Source organism: Podarcis pityusensis (genome assembly GCF_964106645.2).
Source record: "Podarcis pityusensis genome assembly, chromosome: 4".
Taxonomy (NCBI): Eukaryota; Metazoa; Chordata; class Lepidosauria; order Squamata; family Lacertidae; genus Podarcis; species Podarcis pityusensis.
The window spans coordinates 19866232-19892500 of record NC_138027.1 but is presented as its reverse complement, the minus strand read 5'-3'; the positions used below and the strand labels follow the sequence as shown (position 1 = coordinate 19892500).

General features: G+C 45.3%; 1 protein-coding gene across 1 annotated transcript; it reads left to right on the top strand.

The window, feature by feature from the left end:
• Positions 1 to 903: 903 nt before the first annotated feature.
• MMP20 (matrix metallopeptidase 20) lies at positions 904 to 22217 on the top strand. The gene is made up of 10 exons (XM_081002202.1): positions 904 to 1040; positions 2116 to 2360; positions 6207 to 6355; positions 7842 to 7967; positions 8121 to 8282; positions 10437 to 10587; positions 14847 to 14983; positions 16768 to 16924; positions 19019 to 19122; positions 20836 to 22217. Exons 1-10 carry the CDS (start codon positions 915 to 917, stop codon positions 20934 to 20936), a joined length of 1458 nt encoding a protein of 485 aa, XP_080858328.1. The 5' UTR covers positions 904 to 914; the 3' UTR covers positions 20937 to 22217.
• The last annotated feature ends 4052 nt before the right edge of the window (positions 22218 to 26269 follow it).

The window sequence follows — 26269 nt, the reverse complement described above, 5'->3', positions numbered from 1 at the left end:
TACTAGAGGCTGAACCTTCAACCACCTACGTTTAATTTCATTTGCCTCCATGCAGGCAGGAAAAAGTCAACATCAAAGTTTCTTTTTTTAAAAAAGTTTTTATTTATACTTTTCTAGTTTATGCATTTCATTAGTTTTACAATCAATTTAAGATTTCAAAGTTTGACTTCCTTCCCCCTCTTTCTGCGGTTCCTTTTTTTTTTAATATCTTCTGCATATCCAAATTCATTTAATTATCTACTTTAAATATATACTCTTGTGAAACTGCAGGTTATTGCAATAATCCTGCCAATGTTTTTATCTGTTTGTAATTTATCTGTAAATATTCAATAAACCATTTCCATACTTTTATAAAAAGTTTGTTATCTTGATTTCTTATTCTTCCAGTAAGTTTTGCCATTTCTGCATGTTCCGTAAGTTTTTGTATCCATCAATACCAGAGTTCCAGGGCACATTCTGGGGAAAACATTCATGGAGGGAGTGGCCTACAGAAAGCAGGTATGACTGGGAAGAGTTCAAAAGACCAGGGCCTGAGGTTCACCACACCTGTAGTTCAGGAAGACCCTCAGGAGCAGCTGTTTGGGAGGGGCCGAAGTGGCTGTTTCAGGAACAGAGAGGTGGAAAAGCCCCATTGTGGAAGCGCTGCTCTTGACTCCAGCTGCTGCATCTCCCTGGCTACTATACAATGTTTCTTTCTTGCTGGTCCTCTTGATAAGTTCAAGAGGAATCCAGCTTTCCCCCCTGTTTAAGTGCTATTGTGTTACCCCTTCATCAAAACACCGAGCTGTGTAATTACCTTCTGAGACATGAGTCACCTTGGCTCTGAGCGCCCAGAGCTGCTTCCCTCTATAAAAGGGGCTGCAAGGTCCCTCTACCTGCTCTTCTCAAGCCACCCGTTGCACATCTAGGAAGAAATGGAGCTCTGTTGGATGCTGTGCCCACTTTGGTTTCTTGTGCTTTCGTTGACGTATTCAGCTGCCGCCCCTGCTCTTTTTGCACTGCCGCGGACAGCCGGTTGGAAAGATTTCTACCTGGCCCAGGTTGGTGGTGATTTGGATTTGCACATCTTAATGGCTTAGGGAGTGATGCTAAGTCCCTCCTAGCATAGCAAGGCTTTGCAGAGCAGCAGCCAGGGTGGAAGATGTCCGGGTGCACAGGCAAACCACTGCATTAGCCTAGATCTGATGCAGCAGTTAGGTCCAGCTCATGAACCACACTCCTGGAGAGCATGTCCTTGTGCAGAAAGGCTGCAGATGCTTTTTAGTTTAGAGAAAAGGCAAGTAGAATCATAGTAGAATTGGAAGGGACCTTGAGGGTTACCGTATTTTTCGCTCTATAAGATGCACCTGACCATAAGACGCACCTAGTTTTTAGAGGAGGAAAACAAGAAACAAGAAAGCAATGCAAAGCCTCTTGCTCTTCTGGCTTCAGGGATAGCTGCGCAGCCTGCATTTGCTCCATAATACGCTCCATAAGACGCACACATTTCCCCTTACTTTTTGGGAGGGGGGAAGTGTGTCTTATAGAGCGAAAAATACGGTATTTTCTCCAACCTACTGCAATGCAGGAATATGCAGCTGTCCAATACGGGGATTGAACCTGCAGCCTTGGCGTGATCAGCACCACACTCTAACCAGCTGAACTATTCCAGGCAGAGTAGAAATGCTAGGAATGGTGGGATTTTTATTTTCTGCACTACATTGAGTGGAATATCGCCCCTCACTTTTTATGCGTGGGTGGAGAAAGGTGTCCCCATTCCCCCAATGTCATGGAATTCATGGGCACCCAGTGAAATTGAACGCCAAAGATTTGGTACAGACAGACAACGGTCCTTCTTCACAAAGCACAGTTATACTATGGCTGGAGGATGGGGAGTCCCATCGTGCAAGCAGAAGTCGATTCACTTGTGCATTTAGTTAGTTGAATACTGCCCAAAGTTGGTGTTGCTTTCCTTTTGACCTGAGGCGGAGAAGCCAAAATATGGACTTTCTTTCTCAGGAGCCAAACATCTCAGCCCTGCCCTGCCTTTCATAAGTATGGCTATCAAAGCAAAAAAAAAAAGTGGGGATAAAATGTCTTCCTTACCCCTTTCTTTCTCTTTCTCTCTGCCTGTAGGAATACCTGGACAAATATTACACCCCGAAAGGAGAACATCACGTTGGAGAAATGACCAGCGGTAGCAATTCCATGACCAGGAAGGTCCAGCAGATGCAGGCGTTCTTTGGCTTGCGTGTCACAGGGAAACTGGACTACAGTACCGTGGGAGTCATGAAGAGGCCTCGGTGTGGCGTCCCTGACGTAGCAAACTATCGCCTTTTCCCAGGGGAACCAAAGTGGAAAAAGAACACATTGACATACAGGTAACAGGCTGACATCAAGCATACAGTGGACGCTCGGGTTGCAGATGTGATCCGTGCGGGAGGCATGTTCACAACACACAGCGATCGCAACCCACAGAGCCACATCTGCGCACACTCAGGTCGTGATTTGGCACTTCTGCTCATGCGCAAAGTGTGATTTAGTGTTTCTGGGCATGCGCGAGCGATGAAACCCGGAAGTAACCTGTTCTGGTATTTCTGGGTTCAGCGCAGTGCGCAACCCGAAAACACACAACCTGAAGTGTCTGTAACCCGAGGTATGACTGTACTTGAAATGTTTTAGATTGTCCCCTCTCCCCAGCAGTTTTCTTCTTGTTATCTGGCAATCTGCAGAAGATGCAGCAATGGCCACCAACTTGGTTGGCTTTGAAAGATGATGGTGATTATAATCTATTCGTCGTAGTGTATAGTGTGGCATGCTTCATTAGGATGAGCATCCAGGGCCTTTTTTGTTGGTTGGTTTGTTTCAACAAAGGAAGAAGGGAGGGGGGAAATGACATGGCAAACAAATAAGGAAGAGGTAAAGAGGCAAAAGGCTAATGAAACAACCACAACAAGTTGTCAAGAAGCCAAAATAGGAGATTTATTTCCTGCAGAGGCAGGGCAGAATGGGAGGGCCAAGGGCAGGATAGCTCCACCTTTGGGTTCTTCCTGGCGTATCCAATTTATGCGCGATCGGCAATGCACGGGTCCTTTGGGACCTGGAAGAAGGCAAAACTGGGGAGAGATGAGGCAGGGCACGCTCCACTGACACACGTGTCGGCCGCAAACCAAATCCCCACACAAAATGCTTGCCACCTGTGTACACCATGCATTTTCTACGGGCAAAATTATGCAACTGACTCTGTGCTTATCTTATCAGAATTCACCTTGTGGGTTGCCTGTTTGTGCTTTTTGGGGGGGTATGAACTACATGACACTATCCAGGTGGCATGTCAGTTTTCCTGCAACTAAAACCCACATTTTGTCTAACCACTAGCAGTGCAAAAAGGTTTTCTAAAACAATTATCGTATTTTTCGCCCCATAGGATGCACCACCCTATAGGACGCACCTAGGTTTTTGGGGGGTGAAATAAAGAAAACAAATTTATTCCCCCCCCCCGGCACGGGGCTGGGGCAGGGGAAGCCCGAGCTTCTGCCGACCCCAGCCCCCAGAACAGGCAGCTCTGAGAGCTTGCGGGGCTGGGGGAGGGGGAAGCCTGAGCTTCCCCCTCCCCCAGAACGGGTCCCAGAGCGATGCAGAAGCTGTGCCGGGCTCCGGAGGGTTGCGCAGAGCTTCCTGAAGCCTGTATTTGCCCCATAGGACTCACCCACATTTCCCCTTCATTTTTGGAGGGGAAAAAGTGTGTCCTATAGGGCGAAAAATACGGTACATTCATGCATTTGGCATATTGCGGTTTTTGGATTACATTGGGTTTGTCTGCTTTCAGACCCTGCCTCCTCGTTGGTGCCCATAACCATGTCATGCAGTCCTCTCTCAGACACACCCTCCTGCCTTCTTTTTCACTGTTGCTGCAATTCTTTTCTGGGTGCACCTTCTAGATGTATTTACCTGGGAGGAAGTTCCTTTGCACTGAATAGGGCTCACATCTGAGTAGGAGTGCCTGAGATTGTGCTGTGAGTTGTGTTAGTCACTAAAGAACACAGGCTGGATTTTCCTTTATTCACTGGATGGCAGCTGTTGTAAGACACATATTTCCCCCACCCCAAAAAAATAAAAATGATGTGCTATTCTCCTATGAATGTACTCAGAGAAAATATAGAGCTGATAGCAGGGTGAGATAGCAATTCTGACTGCTGAAACACATTGTTAGGGAGTTGCAGGGATGAAAGTCAGAGCGTAGAAGCAACCTAACAATGCCTCAAAAATGTGTGGTGATGGGGAGAGAGAGACACAAACAGAGTGCGTGTGTTTTCCTTATTTTGTCTGGAAGCACAGATAGAAGGCTGTTTCAACAGTGCTGATGGACTGCTTATGAAGGGTCCATGGTTTTTAAAAATCATCAACATGACTCTTGATCTGGAATAGAAATTGGCAGAATGTGTAAAGTAAAAAGGTAAAGGACCCCTGGACGGATAAATCCAGTCAAAGGCGACTATGAGGTGCAGTGCTCATCTTGCTTTTCAGGCCAAGGGAGCCAGTGTTTGTCCACAGACAGCTTTCCCTGTCATGTGGCCAGCATGATGAACTGCTTCTGGCGCAACAGGACACCGTGATGAGTGCCAGAGCACATGGAAATGCTGTTTGCCTTCCCGCCGCAGTGGTACCTATTTATCTACTTGCACTGGTGTGCTTTCCAACTGCTAGGTTGGCAGGAGCTGGGACAGAGCAACGGGAGCTCACCCTGTAGCTTGGATTTAACTGCTGACCATCTGATCAGCAAGCCCAAGAGCCTCACTGGTTTAGACCACAGCACCACCCACTTCTCTTAAATGTGGGTAGTCCTAGTACAATGCAATATGAGAACAGTGAACAACCAGCCTTGGTATGGAACCATGGAGGGCTGCAATCAACAAAACAGATTTAGAAAATGTGGATTTTCAACAGCGGTGCAAAAGAGTCATCAGTCATGTTTGGAATGAGATAGAGGGCTGACCACAAAGTTACTCCCTTTTCTTATTAATGACAATGGCCCCACCTGAAGGATGCAAGGCAACATGTCCTCACCATCAGCCAACTCAATTATGAGTCCTGCATAGACCTTCCTTGAGCTCCATGACCTACCTAATATCCTTGGAAGCAGCTTGCAGTACTAGGGAGGCAAATTGTATGGTGGGAGACTACTCTGTAGAATGTAGCTGGTACATGGGGGGTGGGATGACAACTTATTTATCAAGCGTTTATTCTGATTTTCTCACACAAAGTTTCTGCAGCAGTTAGACTATGTCCAGTCTTTACGGAGCATTCATTTCGATTGCTATATGGAGTTGTTACACAACAAAGATTGCATTATATTCTCAACAAATGTTCTTAAACCGCAATGAATTGAAAATATACCCAAGCACCACAGACCTTGTTGTCCGCTAACATTTTACATGGAAAGTGCCCTTTATTATAGCTGTTTTATGGGAGTGCTCATTTACCTTTCCAAAGATTGCTATCAGACTAGGAAATTTAGTTTGGCTCACATTTTGCATTTTTAAAAGTACCTAATTCACACTTCCCAAAACAATACAGCAGCCGTAACCCAGCTATCCATCGAAAATCACACTTCACCAAATTTTGTTATGCATATATCTAAAGAAAGTGTGAATTTAAGTGCAACATGCAAAAATGAATTACTTTAGGAGAAAATGTGTATATTAGGCAAAATTGCATAAAATCCTGGTGAATTTTCATGAGATTTTTTTTTAAAAAAATGCAAACTAGTGCAGAAATGTGAGTGAAATTAGAAACTTAAATTGCAGGTTCCTCCATTCCTAGTTCAGATTATTACTCTTTCTTTACTGTATGTGTTGGATTTCCCTTTATCTTGATAACCTGGCTTTATCATTCCCATCATTCAGGAGCAGCCAGGGGGCAGTAGGAGGTCCACTGTGGACCTAGGCTGCCAGCAGCCACATCGCTGCTGCCAAACCAGGAAGGGGTGAGGTAGGGCTGTGGTGAGGCCAGGATGGTTCAGGCATATTGGCAGGAGCACCAGGTTGGCTATGCCAGGTACACCTGAACAACCCCATCGCCACTGCCACCCAGTCTCACCTTGCTCGCAATCCCAGTTCACAGCAACAGGTGAGAGGGGGGACAGTCTACTGCATCACTCTTCCCCTCTGGCCGCTCCTGCCATCGTTGCATTTCTGCATCCTGAAACGTGTCATTTCCCTCCTCAGAGTAACAAAATATACATCAAGCCTGAGTCACGCAGATGTTGACAAGGCCGTGGAGATGGGGTTGAAAGCCTGGAGCGCGGCTGCCCCTCTGAATTTTGTAAAGGCCACCTCGGGAGAAGCGGATATCATGATATCGTTCCAAAGCGGAGGTAATTGTTATCACTAAAGTCTGCGACACTAGCTGCTCAACCTTTGCGCTATTGTGAAGAGGTTAAGCTGGGCAAAATAATAAGGCAATTTATTTATGCTGGTTTAGATGCACGGAACCGTCCCTTGGAAAGTGGCAAGTGTGAAAAACGGCTAGAGGATGAAAGGGCAGCCGTAACAAAAAGGGAACATTTCTAAATATTTTTGAAAGCATGGGCAAACACATTGCACAGTTCTGCATGAGAGTGCTTCAGGAAGGCTGACACAGAGCTCATATGGAAGTGCTGTTTGTGTGACATGGAAGTGCCTCCATCTGTACAAACTCCTAAATTCCTGTAGCGGTGCTACTCCCCCCCCCCCCCAAGTCTTCACTCAGTGTTAGGGCCAGAGTTCAGTTCTTAGCAACAGCAGCAGCAGTCACAACAACAGCAGCGTATCCATAGAGCATTATCAACGTAAGCTGCATTTTTAAAGTAAAGGGAGAAGAACCTGCCCTGAGGAGCTTACAATCCAAAATTTGACATTAGGGAGAGAATTGAGGCAGGGAGTAGGGAAAGAGAGAGAGAAGTACAACAGGAATGATGTGGGTGTATACTGTACGGCTGACCTTGATTTTGTTGCTGTTGACCTGAGATTTTAACAGGGAATATTTGAAAGAAGTGCAACCAGTGTGCCGTGGCGCCCTGGGGTGCCTTGAACGATGCAGCAGGCAACACTGGCCTTTGTCCCTCTTTCCTTCCCTCCCTCCTGTTTGTTGCAGCAGCCCTGGCTACAAGCTCCCCAGGCAAATGATGCCTTTGGGGCTGGCCAGGGGGTGCTGGTTGCCAGGAGCTGAAGTGGCCTCAGAGGAAGCAAGCAAGCAGGTGAGGGAGTCCAGCCAGCCAGTCCGCCAGCCCTTGCTGTTGGGAATGGACAGACAAGACCCAGGCCCCTGTGGGGCAGTGTGAGGAGGCACCTCTCTTTGGGGTAGGGGGGGCAGCTCAGAGACCAGGGGCGGCAGCTGCAGCTGCTCAGAGGACTCCCAAGGAGAGGGGAGAGGAGGCTGAGGGAACACTCCACAAGAGAGGGTGTTCAAAAAAGGGTGTTCAACAAAGGGTGAGAGGCTGCCAGCTCTACAGGCAAGGGGTGACATAACTGGGCTCCTGAGCCCCACAGGGGTGCCGCAGAAAGAATGTAGTTGGTCAAGGGAGCCATGGATTCAAAAAGGTTGAAAACCTCTGCATTAGGGGCATCAAAGCCTTGCATGTATTGTATATGAAAAATGACCATTTCAGGCAATCACATAGTAGCTTGGTCTTTGTACCCAGACACTGGCAGATTTGTAAGGGATTTTGCAATACGTTGCAGATTTCATTGAAATGCTCTTGTTTGTGGGAGCCGCTGAGACCACAATGGAACGCACTGTGCAACTTATGTCTCTCTGATCTAACCATTACACCACCTGCCATGACTGTAAAGTCACATGATGTTCCTTGTACTCTGTGTTAGATCATGGGGACTCCTATCCATTTGACGGCCCGCGGGGGACTCTAGCCCACGCTTTCGCACCTGGGGAAGGACTGGGCGGAGACACCCATTTCGACAACGCGGAGAAGTGGACGATGGGAATGAATGGTAGGTGCAAAGCCACACAATGACCCGAAAGCACCCAAAAGAAGCAATTTGTCCCCAGCTAATCAAGTATGGCAGAATGCACAGACAACTGAATATGTATCAGAGAGAAACTCACCATTATTTATATGAAATATATTGTTTTGTATCATGTAGGGTTTAATCTATTCACTGTCGCGGCTCATGAATTTGGCCACGCCTTGGGCCTTGCCCATTCGGCCGACCCATCAGCTCTGATGTATCCAACATATAGATACCAACATCCATATGGCTTCCATCTCCCGAAAGATGACGTGAAAGGGATCCAGGCCCTTTACGGTAATAATTTAGATGCTTGCTTTTATTTATTTCAAGAGTTCTTTCTCCAGATCGAACTAGAGGGCAGCGTACAGTATAAACAGCAATCTAAAAACAACAGAGAATAAAATCATATGTCAGTTACAAAAGCAGCAGCACTGAGGCGAAACTCCAACCTTTGCTTAAAAATCCAACCACCGAGAGTGAGACGGGGCAGCGCAAACTTCTTGGCCATAATAATAATAATATATTATTTATACCCCGCCCATCTGGCTGGGCTTCCCCAACCACTCTGGGCGGCTTTCAACAAAATATTAAAATACAATATTGCATCAAAGATTAAAAGCTTCCCTAAATAGGGCTGCCTTCAGATGTCTTCTAAAAGTCTGGTAGTTGCTGTTCTCTTTGACATCTGGTGGGAGGGTGTTCCACAGGGTGGGTGCCACTACCAAGAAGGCCCTCTGCCTGCTTCCCTGTAACTTGGCTTCTCGCAGTGAAGGAACTGCCAGGAGGCCCTCAGCGCTGGACCTCAGTGTCCGGGTAGAACGGTGGGGGTGGAGACGCTCCTTCAGATATACTGGACCGAGGTCATGGCAATGCTGCCACTTGTCAGGACTAGGATGGAGCAGAGCAGTGGTGAGGGCCAAATAAGTGAGCAGTGGGAATGCTCACCTTCCCCTCCCCTTGCTGCCACCCCATGCCCCACCCCATTCCAGGAAGCAGCAGGACCACCACAAATTTGCTCACCTTTCCAAGGTCAGGCCATGTTGTGGGATGGCACCTCCTCCCAGCTGTATCTGGCAAGGGTGAAATTGTTTTGGAGTTTTCCCTGGTTGTCATGATTCCCTAGAGCAGGCATGGCCAAACTTGGCCCTCCAGATGTTTTGGGACTACAACTCCCATCGTCCCTAGCTAACAGGACCAGTGGTCAGGGATGATAGGAACTGTAGTCCCAAAACATCTGGAGGGCCAAGTTTGGCCATGCCTGCCCTAGAGGGACCTCACACCAGCCGGGAAGCCAGACTGTAGCCTGCCCACAAATGGGCCAATTGCAGGCAGGCTGCTAGGCTGGCTCCGCCCTAGGGGCAGGCCCAGCCGAGCCGACAGGCTTCTCTTGGGTCTGCTCCTCAGGTATAAATTCCCACCAGCCTCAGCCCTTTGCATCAGAACCAGGAGGACAGCACAGCAGGAGCGGCCAACCTGGTGAATTGCAAGTCGCCCCGTAATTATTTACACCCCTTAGGTGCCTTCTTCCTCTGTTCATTTCCATCCTGCAACTAGTCCTTGTCGGCTGGTATTTATTGAATATTTTCTACCAACAGAACCATATTCAATGGGCCTCATAGGAAGACGTACAATGAATACACTTCTAACACTTAATTGCACAACTCATAATAGCTTTCAGCTAAATGTACGGAATTATCTCCACTTTAAGACAAGCATTGGGTTAATCTGGGATGACCTATTCTTACAAACAAGTTATAATTTGATGTTATGGTTGGCATGTGTGAATCAGCCTTCTTCCATGCAGTGTTTCATAAAATTCACAGCCTAACTATTCAAATATCACGATCCACCAGGAATTCCAGAATGCAGGTTTTTGTATTGTTACAGATATGGAGTTAGTGAATGTCAGAAACTAGTAAAATGGTAGAATTTAGATAATACTGGAGTACCGAAGGGAAGATTCAAGACAAGTAAAAAAAAAATACAGGCTAAGCTTCCTTTCCAGGTCAGGGATAGAGGACTTAACATGACAAAAGATGTTGAAATTGATTAAAGAGGAATCCTTGGGTCTGTGCCAATAAAAGTTGCCAAACAAAATTTTATGTGCAAAACAAAACTGCTCTTTTGTACCCCCAAAAAGCAAAAACCGGAGAATAGTTGGCACAGGCCTATATTAAACATACTGCAGAAGATATAAAAATGAGGTGGAGGGTAGAATCAATGGGTTGTATTAAGTTACGTTTTATTTAGGGTACACCCATTGAAATGAATGGACATGACTCACCTAGGTTCATCAATTGCATTGGGTCTACTCTGAGCGAACTTTAATTGAATGCAACCCAATATATTGAATGGGGTAAAATGGGACTTACACGGGATACATGGCCACAGGCAAGTCAATATATGTACTAAGTGCAGTTTTAACTTGGTTTGTGTGTCGTATTCTAGGGTCACGGCTATCTGGATCCAAAGTACCACAAGTACCGCATCCGCCTCTTTCCAAACCACCAACTCCGGCTGATCCAGACCACTGTGACGCCACGTTTTCGTTTGATGCTGTTACGATGCTAGGGAAAGAACTTCTTTTCTTCAAGGATAGGTGAGATTCCCGATTGATCTAACCTGCAAGAGGCAAGGCTATATCAGTGCTTGTGTTTTCCACGCCTTTTTTGGGTTGTTGCTTTTCTAAGGAAGCTCCCAACTCTGCTCTCCAAATATGACAATTGAGTTCAAAGTCCCTCCTTTGCAAAGAAAAATGAAATAATCCCTTGATTGCGGGACCAGGCATCAGACTTCCCATACTCCAACCTGTATAATAAGAGACCAATAAGACTGGGTTTTGGGTCAAAACAGGTCACAACTGTATTGAATACAGATGAAAGAGGTTTGGCTGGGGCATGGGGCAATCTAAATACTTCCGGCCCACCCGCGTGACGCGTGGCCAATCCTAAGACTTACATCTAATAGGGTGACCTAATCTAATAGGGAATCTAATAAGATTCCACCTAAACATTAGGAAGAACTTCCTGACAGTAAGAGCTGTTTGACAGTGGAATTTGCTTCCAAGGAGTGTGGTGGAGTCTCCTTCTTTGGAGGTCTTTAAGCAGAGGCTTGACAACCATATGTCAGGAGTGCTCTGATGGTGTTTCCTGCTTGGCAGGGGGTTGGACTCGATGGCCCTTGTGGTCTCTTCCAACTCTATGATTCTATGATTCTATGATTCTATGATTCTATGACCCACACAGGGACCGCCGTCTGGGGGACTGCCTTCAGCCCTGGCCCCCCTGGGCATGTGGACATGGCCACTGGATTGGCCTCTGGATCCCTTTAACGGGATACCCCAGCATTTGGAGGGGCAGGCGGAGACTACAACCTCTCCTCCATCCAAAACAAAGGATTGCCCCAATGCCCAACCAGTTGTGATGATTGCTATGAAGTAGGCAAAACCACCAGGTCAGTGACAATTTGCCCTGTGGGCAAATTCCTACCCGGCCCCTTGAAGGACGGCGACCACCGTAGCCACAGCAAAGTCATTGACTATCGGCTTAAACTGAGGGTAGGTTGGTGGCAGGAACAAACAGGTTGAGCCCAGGTGCTGGCTGCTTAAATGAACAAGGGGTGGATCCGAGGGAAGCCCGCCATCAGCTCCATCTGCAGCACAGCCCAAGCCCCAGCCTGCAGCTCCATTTGTCAAAGCAGGGGGCAGGCTAGGATTTGGTTCCTGATAGATGGAGAGGTTTCATGCCCCCTCCTGATAGGTCAGGAAAGGCACAGCAGTTTGAATTCCCATGCTGGGGCCCCAGTGAAGCCTCCTCCATCCCACAATGCCACCACATGCAAAAGTGGTGAGCGGGCTTGTTGTTGAAACTACCGTATTTTTCGCACCATAGGGCGCACCGGACCATAGGGCGCACCTAGTTATGGGAGGCGGAAAACAAGAAAAAATTATTCTGAACCCCAGAAGTCAGAACAGCAAGAGGGATCTGGCTTCTGGGATACCGTGTGGCTGTTCTGGCTTCTGGGGTAACCGCGCCAAGCCTCCTCAGGGCAGCGGGATGAAGGCTCCCCCTGCCCAAAGAGGCTGCGCAGGGCTAAAGCAGAAGCCAGGACAGACGTGTCGCTGAAGGGGCACTGCGCCTTCTCTCTCTCTGTGCAGCACCCCTCCTTCACAGAAGAGGCACTGCGCAGAGAGGGAGAGGGTGCAGCGCCCCTTCAGCGAAGCTGGAGAAGGAACAGAAGAAGACCCTTCTGTTCCTCCTCCGCCTTCGCTGGACAGGCACGTCGCTGCGAAGCGGGAGGAGGAACAGAAGGAGTCCCTTCTGTTCCTCCTCCGCCTTCGCAAGACAGGCGCGTCGCTCAAGGGGTGCTACGCCTTCTCTCTCTCTCTGCGCAGCGCCTCTCCTTCACAGGAGAGGTGCTGCGCAGAGAGGGAGAAGGCGCAGCGCCCCTTCAGCGAAGCTGGAGAAGGAACAGAAGGAGACCCTTCTGTTCCCCCTCCGGCTTCCAGGACAGGCGCGTCGCCGTGAAGCCAAGGAACCTGCATTCGCTCCATAGGACGCACACACATTTCCCCTTCATTTTTGGAGGGGAAAAAGTGCGTCCTATAGAGCGAAAAATACGGTACATTGCTTCATATACAGCTCTTGGTTTTGAAGAGTGCGTCTCATGTTAGCATTCCCTTTATCTGCTTCCTGTTGTCAAAATGGCTAGTCTCTTCTCCCACATTTGTTAGCTCAAGCCTAGGAGTAGGGAGGGATGAAATGTTTCAGTTTCTAACAGCGAAAAATAGCTATCTACTCACCTCAGGTCTCTCGCTTAAAAATCAACAAGGGGAGACTGAGAGGAGATATGCTAGCCATCTTCAAATATCTAAAGGGCTGTCATGTGGTGGAAGGAACAGGCTTGCTTTCTCCTGCTCCTTAAGATACTGGTTACAATAAAGGAGATTCTGACTATACATCAGGAAGAACTTTCTGGAAGTAAAAACTGTTCATTTTTTTTTTTTAAATGATATTTATTAAAAGTTTAAAAATTACAGAAAAAAGAAGAAAAAGGAAAATATAACAATAAAAAAGAAAAAGAACAATAACAAAACATATAAAAAATATAGAAACCATACATCAATACAGCAAAAAAGACAGACAAAAAAGAAAACTAAAACACACATCCAGTATTCCATGTCTTTACCTTTCCTTTACTTGTTTCATCGACCTCCTCACACCTCCCTTTATTTGTATTCTAGTTCAATTCACTATTTCAGCAAGTTCTTCCCATCTTTCTCAATTTTTATTCTATAGTTTATCTTAACGGTCTAACCTTAAATTTTTTCAATTTAACCCATTATCAATCAAATTTTACTTAATTCTTTGTTGTATTTCTACTAAAACCATGTAACTTCATTCTCGCATCCTTCTAACACTCATTAATTTTACAATGTTTCTGTAAGTATACTTTAAATTTTTTCCAATCTTCTTCCACCGACTCTTCTCCCTGGTCTCGAATTCTGCCAGTCATTTCTGCCAGTTCCATATAGTCCATCAGCTTCATCTGCCATTCTTCCCTGGTGGGTAGGTCTTGTGTCTTCCAATACTTTGCAATGGGTATTCTTGCTGCTGTTGTAGCGTACATAAAGAAAGTTCTATCTTTCTTTGGCACCAATTGGCCGACCATGCCCAGGAGAAAGGCGTCTGGTTTCTTCAGGAAGGTATATTTATATACCTTTTTCATTTCGTTATAGATCATCTCCCAGAATGCCTTAATCTTTGGGCATGTCCACCAAAGGTGAAAGAATGTACCTTCAGTTTCATTACATTTCCAATATTTATTATCGGGCAAATGATAGATTTTTGCAAGCTTGACTGGTGTTATGTACCACCTATAAATCATTTTCATTAAATTCTCTTTTAAGGCATTGCATGCCGTAAACTTCATACCAGTGGTCCATAACTGTTCCCAGTCAGCCATCATAATATTATGTCCAACATCTTGTGCCCATTTAATCATAGCAGATTTCACCATTTCGTCTTGTGTATTCCATTTCAACAGCAAGTTATACATTCTTGACAAATTCTTAACTTTAGGGTCTAACAATTCTGTTTCCAACTTTGATTTTTCCATCTGGAAGCCAATTTTTTTATCCAAATTGTACGCCTCCATTATTTGATAATAATGGAGCCAATCTCGTACTCTGTTTTTTAATTTTTCAAAACTCTGCAGTTTTAGTCTGTCTCCCTCTTGTTCCAAAATTTCCCAATACTTCAGCCATTTGGCCTCCATATTGAGTTTTTTCTGAGCCTTTGCTTCCATTGGTGACAACCATCTTGGGGTTTTATTTTCTAACAAATCCTTATATCTTATCCAGACATTAAACAGTGCTTTTCTTACAATATTGTTTTTGAACGCTTTGTGTGCTTTAACCTTATCATACCACAAATATGCATGCCAACCAAATACATTGTTGAAACCTTCCAAATCCAAAACATCCGTGTAATGTAAGTAAAAACTGTTCAACACTGGAACAGACTTCCTTTAAAGATGGTGGATTCTCCTTGATTTGAGCTTTTTAGCAGAGGTTGGGTGGCCATCTCTCAGGTATAATCTAGTTGAGATTCCTGCATTGCAGGGGGTTGGGCCCTTGGGGTCCCTTCCAACTTTATGATTCTATGAGTAGAACATAATCTGGTCTTGCCCCTTTGATTTATTTGGCAAACAGCCTGAAAGCAAAAGCATTATCCATGCTGGTAGCCGCACTTCTCGTTCTGGTTGACAAGCCAGTGAATTCTGACACTTAAAAACATCTTGAGATGCAAACATTTTCTGTTCAGTTTGTTTTTTCTTCCCTCTTCTCCCCCTGAACAGGCTCTTCTGGAGAAGGCAGGCTCAGCTGACGTCAAGCGTACAGCCACTTTCCATCACAAGCTCTTTCCCTCAGCTCATGTCGAACGTGGACGCTGCCTACGAAGTAGCTGACAGAGGAGTTGCTTATTTTTTCAAGGGTGAGTGACTCTTGAAAGCTGTTGCACTTTGGCTCCAGAATATTAAGTATACCAAGGATGATTGTGCATCATTTCCATATTGACAACACTTAAAGGTAAAGGTAAAGGAACCCCTGACCATTAAGTCCAGTCGTGACCGATTCTGGGGTTGTAGCGCTCATCTCACTTTATTGGCCGAGGGAGCCAGCATACAGCTTCCAGGTCATGTGGCCAGCATGACTAAGCCGCTTCTGGCGAACCAGAGCAGTGCACGGAAACGCCGTTTACCTTCCCGCTGGAGCGGTACCTATTTATCTACTTGCACTTTGACGTGCTTTTGAACTGCTAGGTTGGCAGGAGCAGGGACCGAGCAATGGGAGCTCACCCCATCGCGGGGATTCGAACCACCGACCTTCTGATCGGCAAGTCCTAGGATCTGTGGTTTAACCCACAGTGCTTACTAAGGTTCTTATTCATCCTGAAAACAGCATTGTGAGAAATGCCGGTTGATTAAGCCACTCAGAAATTGCCAAGCCTAGCTGGGAGCAGCGTTCAGCTTAGCAGGCTGCATGGTGCAGCAGAGAGTAGCCAACAGGATGCCGTACAGATGTTGTTGGACTACAACTTCTATCCTCCATGAACACTGGCCATGCTAGTTGGGGCTGTCGGGAACTTGAGCCCCACAACATCTGGAAGGGGGCACTATGATGGATAACCTTGACATAACACCATTCTGAGAAGAGGGCTCTGGAAAAATAATGGAGGTCACCACCTCAGGACGCCATTTTGATTTACCCAAGCCTCCTCAGAATGTGGTCAGCAATGGGAAAAGAAGGAAGCTTTCAGCAGAGCTCTTCCCCAAGCAAATTTAATGGGTTTCAATTGGTTGTGGTTGATTTTCTCCACTTCCAGTGAAGAAAAAGAGTTTGGATTTGATATCCCGCTTTATCACTACCCGAAGGAGTCTCAAAGCGGCTAATATTCTCCTTTCCCTTCCTCCCCCACAACAAACACTCTGTGAGGTGAGTGAGTGTGACTAGCCCAAGGTCACCCAGCAGCTGCATGTGGAGGAGCAGGGAATCGAACCTGGTTCCCCAGATTACGAGACTACCACTCTTAACCACTACACCACACTGGCTCAATTGCAGTTAATTAACTGCATCACAGTCAGTTACAGGTTTTTTGTTCCAGTGAGTGAACTAAATGGGTTCTTCTGTTGATGGAATTAGACACAAATCCAAACTCACTTTGTAGAATACTCTTCGCATTGACATCGGACATGTGTCAGCAGTTTTGGTCTTTCAACACATATTAAAGCCCTTAATAAAAAAAAATTATAATTCCCAAGCATTCCTGGGTTAGCAACCTAGCCACATTTCAATCATATACTAGTTGTCCTGTTGTTCTTATTCACCTATGGGGAACCACAGGCCTAATTCGGTCTTTCAGGACTCCCCACAAGGCCAGTTCAGCCAAGCCACAACTACCTGACATCATATGTTAGCCAGAAGGGGGTTTGCAGGCTCCACAAATCAGCAAAGACCTGTGAACTTACTATTATTATTATTTGCTGTTGTTTTTATAATATTGCTGACATTGCTGGTTTTTGTATTCTACCATACACTGCTTTGAAATTTTTGTGGTTATGTGGTCTATAAGTACTGTACACAAGTAAATAAATAAAAGTACTGTACACAAGTAAATAAATCAAAGGTTAGATGTTGGGAGATTCAAGCTATAAATTTCCTCAAAGCAAATATATTGTTGTGTTGTTGTTGCTGCTGTTGTTGATTCCTGTTTGCCAGGCCCCCATTACTGGACAACTCGCGGGTTCCGAATGCAGGGCTCTCCACGAGCCATCACAGACTTTGGATTTCCTAGGAATGTGCTACATATAGATGCAGCTGTCTACCTGAGGGATGAAAAGAAGACACTCTTCTTTGTAGGAGATGACTATTACAGGTTCATTTATTATTGCTTCTTAATACAAACATTGGGGGGGGGGAATCACTTGTGAAACCAGACATCATCCCTTGGTGCTGAAAAGAAGAGGGGGGGGGAGGACATGCTTTCCTTTCTCATAATATTTGAACTTGGAGTCACCTAGTTAAGGTGATTGGTTCAGAACCAATTAAGTGTAAGCTCTAGTGGGTTCTTTTCAGCTGCCCCTCTGCAAAACAGGTCTATTGCATGGAGGAGAATGCAATTGTAAGCATCCTTTTTTCAAGAAAGAGAGCAAGAGGGAGAAATGCTCAGGAAGTTTATCTTTTGCATGCCCATTCCCTGCCCTGGGGCTGTATTTTTAACAAGTTTACAGCTATGCTAGTCACCTTCAATTGTGTGTGGGTGTGTTTCGCTGCAGCTGAACACACAGATGAGTATAAGATTGCCATTCAGGTGGCAATCTTATACTCATCTAGGAACAAGTCCCACTGAACTGAGCGTGGCTTAGTTCTGAGTGGAAATGTCAGATACAGATTTCCATACCTTGATCAGGATGGAACTATGGCTTCCCTTTTTCTAGCATTACTTATTACATAATCCATGCAACCTGTTGTCGTCCCCAATCCACACTTTTCAGTGGATAATTTGCAAGGATTGGGGCTTCCATTTAACTATTAAACCTTTGGTACCAAATAGTATGGGAAACAGCCTTACTAGAAAAATTAACCAATAAACTGAAATTGACACAGGGCTCAAATAGAAGAAGACGCCTTCACCCCGGTATGGCTCCCCTTTATCACATACACAGCCCAACAAGACAATGACAAAAATCCACCAACAGCATACAAATCAATATGGCTAACCTGATCCAAAACACCCACCCACCCACCCCCTCACACATGAAAACAAAGATCACCACAGCCAGTCACAAACAAACAACCACACCCTGGGCCAACCCCAACCTCTCTCACCACCAAAGGAACAAAAGTGAATAGCAGAGAACCTGCACAAGCAACGCTGACACAAAACCCCACAAATATTAAGTATAATAGAAACATTGCCACCCGACCCCACCCCCACCCATCTTTCCCCTTCCCCTTCTTCTTCCTAATGTCTCAACAAATGAAAGTGATCTGTAAAAAAATGTTACTTGGAGGAGAGAGAGAGAGAGAGAGAGAGAGAGAGAGAGAGAGAGAGAGAGAGAGATTGCACATACTTTTGTAAACTAAGAAAATCTTTAATAAAAATACATTTTAAAAAAACTATTAAACCTTTGATTAGGTAAAATTCACAAAGCACACTTTTTAATGTGCGCAGTCAGGAGAGGGGGAGAGAGAGAGAGAGAGAGAGAGAGAGAGAGAGAGAGAGAGAGAGAGAGACTAGTGGAAGAACCGAACATGCACAAATTCCAGATTAATCCTAGACATTTTCCAAAAAGAATCCAAGGGCAGGTGGAATCAAAGGTGGGTTACCACTGATCTGCTGAAGACTAACAAGATGGAATGTGAGAAATCTGCCCCTTGCCTAGAACAAAGAGAAGTACTTTTTTGCATAATGCACAGTTCTCTACCACAAGATACAGTGATGCCTATTGACACAGATGCTTCTGTCAGCAGCTATTAGTCACGTTACCTAATGGAACGTCCATATACAGACACAGTATAGCTCTGTATATACCATGTTCTGTTTATGAAGACCCAAAGCTATCTGGCTCACTGCTGTTAAAAACAGAATGGCAGGCTTGGGCTTGTTTGTTTGTTTACTAGATTTATTCCATGCCCCTCTACAAAGAAATATTAACTGTGTGCTAAGATGGACCTTAGTCTATTTCGACAAACTAAGTGATCAGGCAATGATAAGCCTCAAGTCACAACTAAACAACGAACTAGATGAGACCTGGCTAGGCAATTCTTTCACACAATCAAAAGCACTTTTGACTCAAAGCTTGCTGTCCCGTTGCAATCATTACAGCGAAACTGCTTTTCCAAGAACGTCCTGCATATGGTATAAAAATAAACCTTCTATAGCGTGGGTTGAAACCTATTTATATCTTGATAGACAAGAGCAATAGGTTTGAAATTCTCCTTTTATGGCATTCCTTTCTCTCAAAAGCTATGACGAAGCCAAAAGAAAAATGGAAAAGGATTTCCCAAAGAGCATCGAGGACGAGTTCTCGGGAATCAGTGGCAGGATTGATGCAGCAGTAGAAGTAAATGGTAAGTAGTTACTCCATCGTGATGCATCATCAATACAGGGTAGCTAATGTTGCACTGCAGACTGGGCGACAGCTTACATTATGCCTGGGCAATGGCCAAGGTGGCTTGGGCTGATGGGAACTGGAGTCCAACTGCAAAGGGTACCACATTGGCTGCCCCATCTTAGACAAAAGCAGGACTTCCTGGCAAAGGCATCACTGCCATTTACCAGGACGCAGTGGGGTAGGACAGAGGTACCATCCCAGTAGGTGGCAGGGAGGCATGCCAACTGCTCCTAGGAGTGTCAGACACATGGCCTTGGTGTCCCAGAGGCCACAGCCCACCCATCACATAGTTGGCTGAACTATCTTTTAGGCTAAGAACCAATACACCCTTAGCCTACTAATGCATCACTGACTCATCCATCTTACTTCCCCTACAATTCCTTCTCAGGCCCAATGAAAATGTGACATTGGGGGGCAAGATTTGGCCATGTAATAATTCCATATGGTTTATATAATTTCAATACACCTACCCATTTGGTGTGGGTGCAAGATCAATACACCCATGATCTGTGATCCTGGACAGCAGGATCTTCTTCTGCCTATATAAATGTTTGCAAGGGATAAGTACATTTGCACCAAACTCTTATACAACAAAGTGCTTTTACCTCATATTTAAATCAGGCCACAGAGGACAGATTTTGCAAGCATTTGCAAAGTAAAGTAGAGCAGAACTGAACACAGTAAAGTGCAGTAATACAAGCCCACTGGAGACACAGTCTTTCCTTTACTGCTCGATAAGGCAGAGTGGGTTTGGGGGAGGGGAGGAATCAATGCATTTGAATGGTGAATTGGACATTTTCAGTGAAAAATATGTAACACCCCAATTTTGCATGTGTTCAAAGAACACACAAATGTGCACGTGTGGGCCATTTTCAGATCCAGAAGAGAGTGGGGCAGGCTTTTGAGCATTCTGCCGATGCATGCGATGACCCTGAATGCAATCCTTGCACAAATCAGGGGTTGCCTGTCCCTAGATGCATATCATATAGGGGATTTGGTACTCTATCCCCTGGAATAAAAATGCAATCACTCGTGCAACTTTAAGATCAATAATGCCTAAGCCTAAGACGCTGAAGAGCTGCTTCCCTCAAAGGCAAAAAGAATTCAGATTTGAAATAAGTTATTAAGTGCTGTGGTACGCAATGCAGAAGTGCTACTGAGGCCAGTTTAGGGTGCACAATCTCCCATCAAAGCCTTCAGAATTGATGTCATCTCAAGCGGCTTTCCTCAGGGAACCCGTGTAAAGTTCTCTGGAGAGCATCTGAAATCCGGTCTTTTCAGTGGTGGCACCGAAAAGCTGTGGAACCCCCATCCTCTTGGAGGCTTGTCAAGCTGCACCTCTACAGTTTTGCAAAGCTTGTGACACACTTTTGGCACAAACATTTCCTTGCTGCTGTTGTGTTACTTTGATGGATGTTCTTACATAATTTTCTTTTAAAGGTCGATTTTATCATTGCCTCTCCTTTTTTGTTATTGTACACTGCTTGGTTATTTTTTTATGGAAAACGGGTACATCAGCTGATTAAACAAAGAAAAGAAGGAACTTTGTGAGTGGGGATACAGAGGTCGTATTTCACAACTGTACCAAGAAGTCTATAGTATTGTTTGGTTCCTCGAAGATTAAGCCCCCTGATTAGTAGTTCCTACTTTTGTTTCCTTTCCTTTTTAGGTCACATTTACTTCTTCTCAGGCCCCAAAGCCTATAAATACGACAAGGAAAAGGAAGATGTGGTTAATATTGTGAAATCCAGCTCCTGGGTGGGTTGCTGAACTGAAGTGGGAAGTGGATTATCACAGTGAGCTAGAAGATAACTGGAAACTTTGGAGCCTGTCAGCCAAAATCACATTCTGTGGATTTGATTCCAGAAGCACAATGGCAAAAGGATGTGCCGTTATTGCTCAAGCCCAGAAAAAAAAGAAGAGGGGGAACGCATCGAAATAAATGACACAATAGCATTTCAAGATAGCTTGGGGAAATCCCTAGGGAAAAAATTCCATGTACTCATCTTTTAAAAGTCTGATATCTTCAGGGATAGAAAGCAAAGATGGACCCCAATGCTCTGCTGACACTTCTACCCCAACAATGTTTCCTCAGAACAATGGTTGCATTATGCCAGGGGATAGGGATAGGGGATGATCGCCACCACTGAAGGGGTGCCATTTCCATCCCATAATGCCCCTGGAACCACACTAAGCACCGCATAGCATCACTGAAAGTGTGTGATGATGTGTTGAAGTACAAATGATGGCAACTGGTTGTGTGTTTCAGTCAAGGATTACTGTTGTTAGCCGCTCTGAGCCCGGCTTCGGCTGGGGAGGGCGGGATATAAATAAATTTTGTTATTATTATTATTATTAATGGGAGAGAAGTTCCATTCAGGCCCCACCTACACCATATATTTAAAGCATTATTATGCCACTTTAAACCATCATAGCTTCCCCCCAAAGAATCCTGGGAACTGGATGGGTGCTGAGAGCTGTTAGAAGGTCCCTTTCCCCACGTGGTTCTACAATTCTTAGAATGGTTGCAAAATGCCTCTTCTTGGATTTTTTTGCTCTGTGAGGGGAACTCCAAACAACGTTCACCCACCACAGTCTGCAGGGAAGCTGTGGTTGTTTGAAGCTGTACGATAATACTTTAAATGCATAGTGCAGATGGCACCTCAGTTAATATTTAAAGACAGATTTGCCTAAGTCATGCTTTCTGAAACAATACACAAACCGGTAACAAAAGCCATCCTTGGAACATTGCCCTTCTCCTCCCAAGAAATGTATACAATAATACAAAAGTGTGCACTCAAATGCATATGTAAGACTGGAATGTCCCTCTGAAATTTTGGAATGCAGTGAGGGGGCTTTTTATTTGTCTTGAAAATGAGGAAGAAAAATGTCTAGGGCAAATGAGATGGAAGAGCAAACCAAACTGTTACCCAGAGGAATGGATGCGAAACAATTCACGAGGGAAAGTACAGATTAATGACTTGCCTAATCCTTGGATTTTTATGTTGTGAACTGGCCTGTGATCTTCGGATGAAGGGTGGTATGCAAATTTAATAAATAATAATATATTGATGAAAACAACATATAGAAATGTATTATATTGGGGAAACTGCTTTGCAAAAATGTGTATACATATTAGGCAAAATTGCATAGAAAAGTGCATTAAAATGCTGGAGAGTTTTCATGATAAAATAAATTTGCATAAAACTGATGAGAAAATGTGGGGAACTGGGCTTAGGATTGGGGGGGAAATGAGAAATGGTCAGAGTCACCCATCCCAAGTCACAGCTGCTGCTTGCAGCAGAAGTAACAAAAATGAAAGCCTGCTGCCACCCCATACGTCATCTCGGGAAAATAATCTTCCCACTTCTTCCTGCAAAAAGAAAATCAGCACATGACCCACATTCACTGCTTGCAAATGGGGCAACATGTCTGTGGTGGCCATTTTCACCCCACTCTAGTTTCAGATCACAGGTGAGTATTCATTCCAGAAGAAGAAGAAGAAGAAGAAGAAGAAGAAGAAGAAGAAGAAGAAGAAGAATTTGGATTTGATATCCCGCTTTATCACTACCCGAAGGAGTCTCAATGTGGCTAACAATCTCCTTTCCCTTCCTCCCCCACAACAAACACTCTGTGAGGTGAGTGGGGCTGAGAGACTTCAGAGAAGTGTGACTAGCCCAAGGTCACCCAGCAGCTGCATGTGGAGGAGCGGAGACACGAACCTGGTTCCCCACATTACGAGTCTACCGCTCTTAACCACTACACCACACCTGAGGCCAGGTTGCACTCTACACCAGAGTAGAGAACTTATTGTATTGTATTGAGTCTAAGGGTGGCATTTGCTCCTGGGCAACCTTTCAGTGGCAGGTGGACATTAGTGGTGATTCTTGTGCCCAGTGCTTTTTTCTTCTTCTAGAAAAACAAGTCTTGGTACTCACCAACAAGCGAGGGTGGGTGGGGGGCATGGCCTGACATCAAAGAAAGGAAGCATTTCTCCATGCTTTCCAGTTTATTATAGCGAGGAAAGTAACCTAACACAATCTGTACTGAGAATCACAGCGATGATGGCAAGCATGCTCACTCTCTCTGCAGTGATTGCAACCTCAATTACTGTGTTATTTTTTAAGCTGCAGGGATGGCGGAAGTTGAGCAATCCTGATAAAGAACCCAAACACTTGAGGAGATAAGTGTTGGATAGCCTTGCCCAAGCCACAGAGATGTACAAATTTCCCCCGCCTGCAGCTCTCTAAACCGTACCAATGTTCAGGCACAGCAGCCCCAGTCCTAGGCATGTTTACTCAGAAGCAAGACCACAGAATTCAATGGGGCTCACTCAGTGACGGCTGGGGCCCATTGAGAACAGTAGGGCAAAATGCAGGAAGCCCAAACAGTAGGTGGGTGGCACTGAGAATATAAGGACAAGCACGACAAGCTGCCCCCTTCTCTAATTGTTGCAAGTATGCAGGCAACGGAGGACTAGTTGATGGTAGTTGGTGGCATAGAAACCAATTCTATAGGACTGAGGCATCTTCAGCCCCTGAAAAGTCTGTTGGGATGGGGCTGAGCCCCCTCAATCTTGAGGAGACAGAGGAGGCTAAGTGCAGAGTTGGGCTCTGTGCTTGGTCTCCTCCTGATGGTCAGCCTCTTCCACCCAAGCCCCTTTCTTGTGATGGGGCGGTGAGGACTGTCTGGAGGGTTCTGGGGGTGTTTCACCAGAAGCTTGTCCTACATTTGAGTAGGACTCTGGCAAAGACACATGCCCGACTGACATGTTCTCTCCCTCATGGTCGATCATTTGGGAGCTTCAAAAGCTTTCTTCAGCCCGAACATCACAGCGACCGATTCCAACATTGGCACACTTAGGGATCCGCAGAGTCTGTGCAGTTCGTGTGACAGACCTCAGCAACTCAGCATTTTGGCTAATCTACTTTATTAACATATAAACACACACGGAGCACTGCAACATGGCTCCCTCTTTCTCAAGCATCAGACAGCAAAGAGGAAAAACAAAGGACAATAGTCCCACTTCACGGAACACAGTAACACAAACATCCTGTCTTCGTCACTTCCCACTCTGTGGAGTCAAAACATAAACCGTCATGTGAAAGACAACAATCCCATGACTGCAATCACGGAGCAGGAATTCTAACAGGGGGCATCGCAAGATTGCTTGGAGTGGCAGTGAAAGGATGGCTCCCCTTTCCAGCCCTGTCGCTGCTTTGTCTCCCAATGCGTCACCCACTGCCTCTTCTGTGCCTCCCAGTCCAGGGCAGGGCAAGCGGGGACAATGAGTCCCATGATGCCTCGGCCCCATCCTCTTCATCCGCCAAGCTCACTTCCGCTATAGGGCCAGGCGTGGTGAGACCAGCAAGCCAGGAGCTCAGTGCAACGCCATACCATGTAACCAGGGTCCACACTCAGCCTCGTCTTGATGCGATAGTCATGTACACGATGCTCGCCATCACATGTGCGGTGCGTATGATGTCACACACGCACAATGGGCCCCCAATGTTGGGTGCAACTCAGCGCCTCCGGTTGGTGTAGCAGTACCCCATATTTCCTAATACCTAGCCTCCCCTGGGCTTTTTCGGATGCAAGCATGTTTCAGATTGTAGCCTTAAAGGCTGTTTTTGGTGAGATTAATGTTTGTAAGATTCTGTTCTTAGGGAAATAGAAGGAAGAACTGGGCATAACCCAACATTTCATAATGAACAGGTGGTGCCTTAAAAAAAAAGGTATTTAAATCTTTTTTTTAAAAAAGTATTTCCTGATCCTAGGGTTTAGTTTGAGCTATTCAGTATGAGCCTCTCATTGGTTAGTCAATTGCTTGGGTTATGGAATGTTTAATCAGTTAATCAGTGGGCGACCTGCGTTTGTGTGCTGGTGTACATGTCGACAGAGTGAGTCCAGGAAATGGCCAGGTGTGGAGGAAAGACATTCTCTTCCATGCCATGTCAGTGACTCATTTTTGAAAGCATCCTACTGCCATTTCCCATGCGTGCTCACCACACATGTAAAGCACATTTTAAAGCTACCTTAACAGTCATGCCCTCCCTCCCCTCACAAGAGGGGGAACTGCAGCTTGCCCCCACAGAGATACGACCTGGAGCAACTTTAGCAAACTACAGTTAAACCATGTTGCTTCGATTGCTGGGAAGAGATGCAATCAGCCAATGCAGGATTTAACCCCACCCACCTGTCGGATGACACCACAAGTTATTATAGCTGATGGATTATGGATGACGTCACAAGTTCTGACAAGCATGGGGAAACTGCCTTGCAAGTAAATTTTGACCCCCTGCTAGAACAAAAGTTGACCATTGACTGGAGGTTTCCCTCTTCTGTTTCATAGTATTACTGCCCAGGCCTGTTCTTCAGAATTCGCTTCCTAGAAGGACATGTATAAATCCATTTTTGCCGGGTTTTTAGCCATCCGTTCTAATTTGGGACAGTTAGTTAAAACTCCAGTACACTTCTGTTTTGCTTGGTCCTTATTCCTTATTTTTCTCCCTTCTAATCTTTTTGGTGTTGTTGACAGTGGCTTTGTGCTAATGAATTATTTTGAAGTGTGCTTAATGAAGTGTGCTTTAATAAATGAACACATGTACACACACACACACACACACACACACACACACACACACACAAACACATTTGGCATTGTGTCAAAACGGGCTGCTTGATCAGCTGTCCCATGAGCTGTTACTTCTCATATAGTTCTTGGTAGACAAGGAGAACTGAGTGACGTCTTCCTTTAGGCAACTCTGGGTGCCTGAAATGGCTCATCGGTCTCTCTCTTGTGCAAGAGGAATAACACAAATTCCTTCTTTCCCCCCTCTCGTGTAATTTTACAGACTTTGAATTATTTCCACCATCCCTATAGCTTTCAGAATTTACACTGTTCTGACTGGCAGCAGGGTCTGAGGCAAAGGTCTGTCATAACTATGTAAGAGCCTGCTGGATAATAATCACAATCATAATCATTTAATATTTATACCTCATCCATCTGGCTGGTTTCCCCAGCCACTCTGGGCAGCTCTTAACTGAATATTAAGAACACGATAAGACATGAAACATTAAAAATTTCCCTAAACAGGGCTGCC

Bases quoted from the DNA above. Each gene is read 5' to 3' on its own strand.
- MMP20 (XM_081002202.1), top strand. From the start codon at position 915: ATGGAGCTCTGTTGGATGCTGTGCCCACTTTGGTTTCTTGTGCTTTCG. The intron at 2,361-6,206 runs GTAACAGGCTGA...TTCCCTCCTCAG, and splicing joins AAGAACACATTGACATACAG to AGTAACAAAATATACATCAA. The intron at 14,984-16,767 runs GTGAGTGACTCT...CCTGTTTGCCAG, and splicing joins AGTTGCTTATTTTTTCAAGG to GCCCCCATTACTGGACAACT.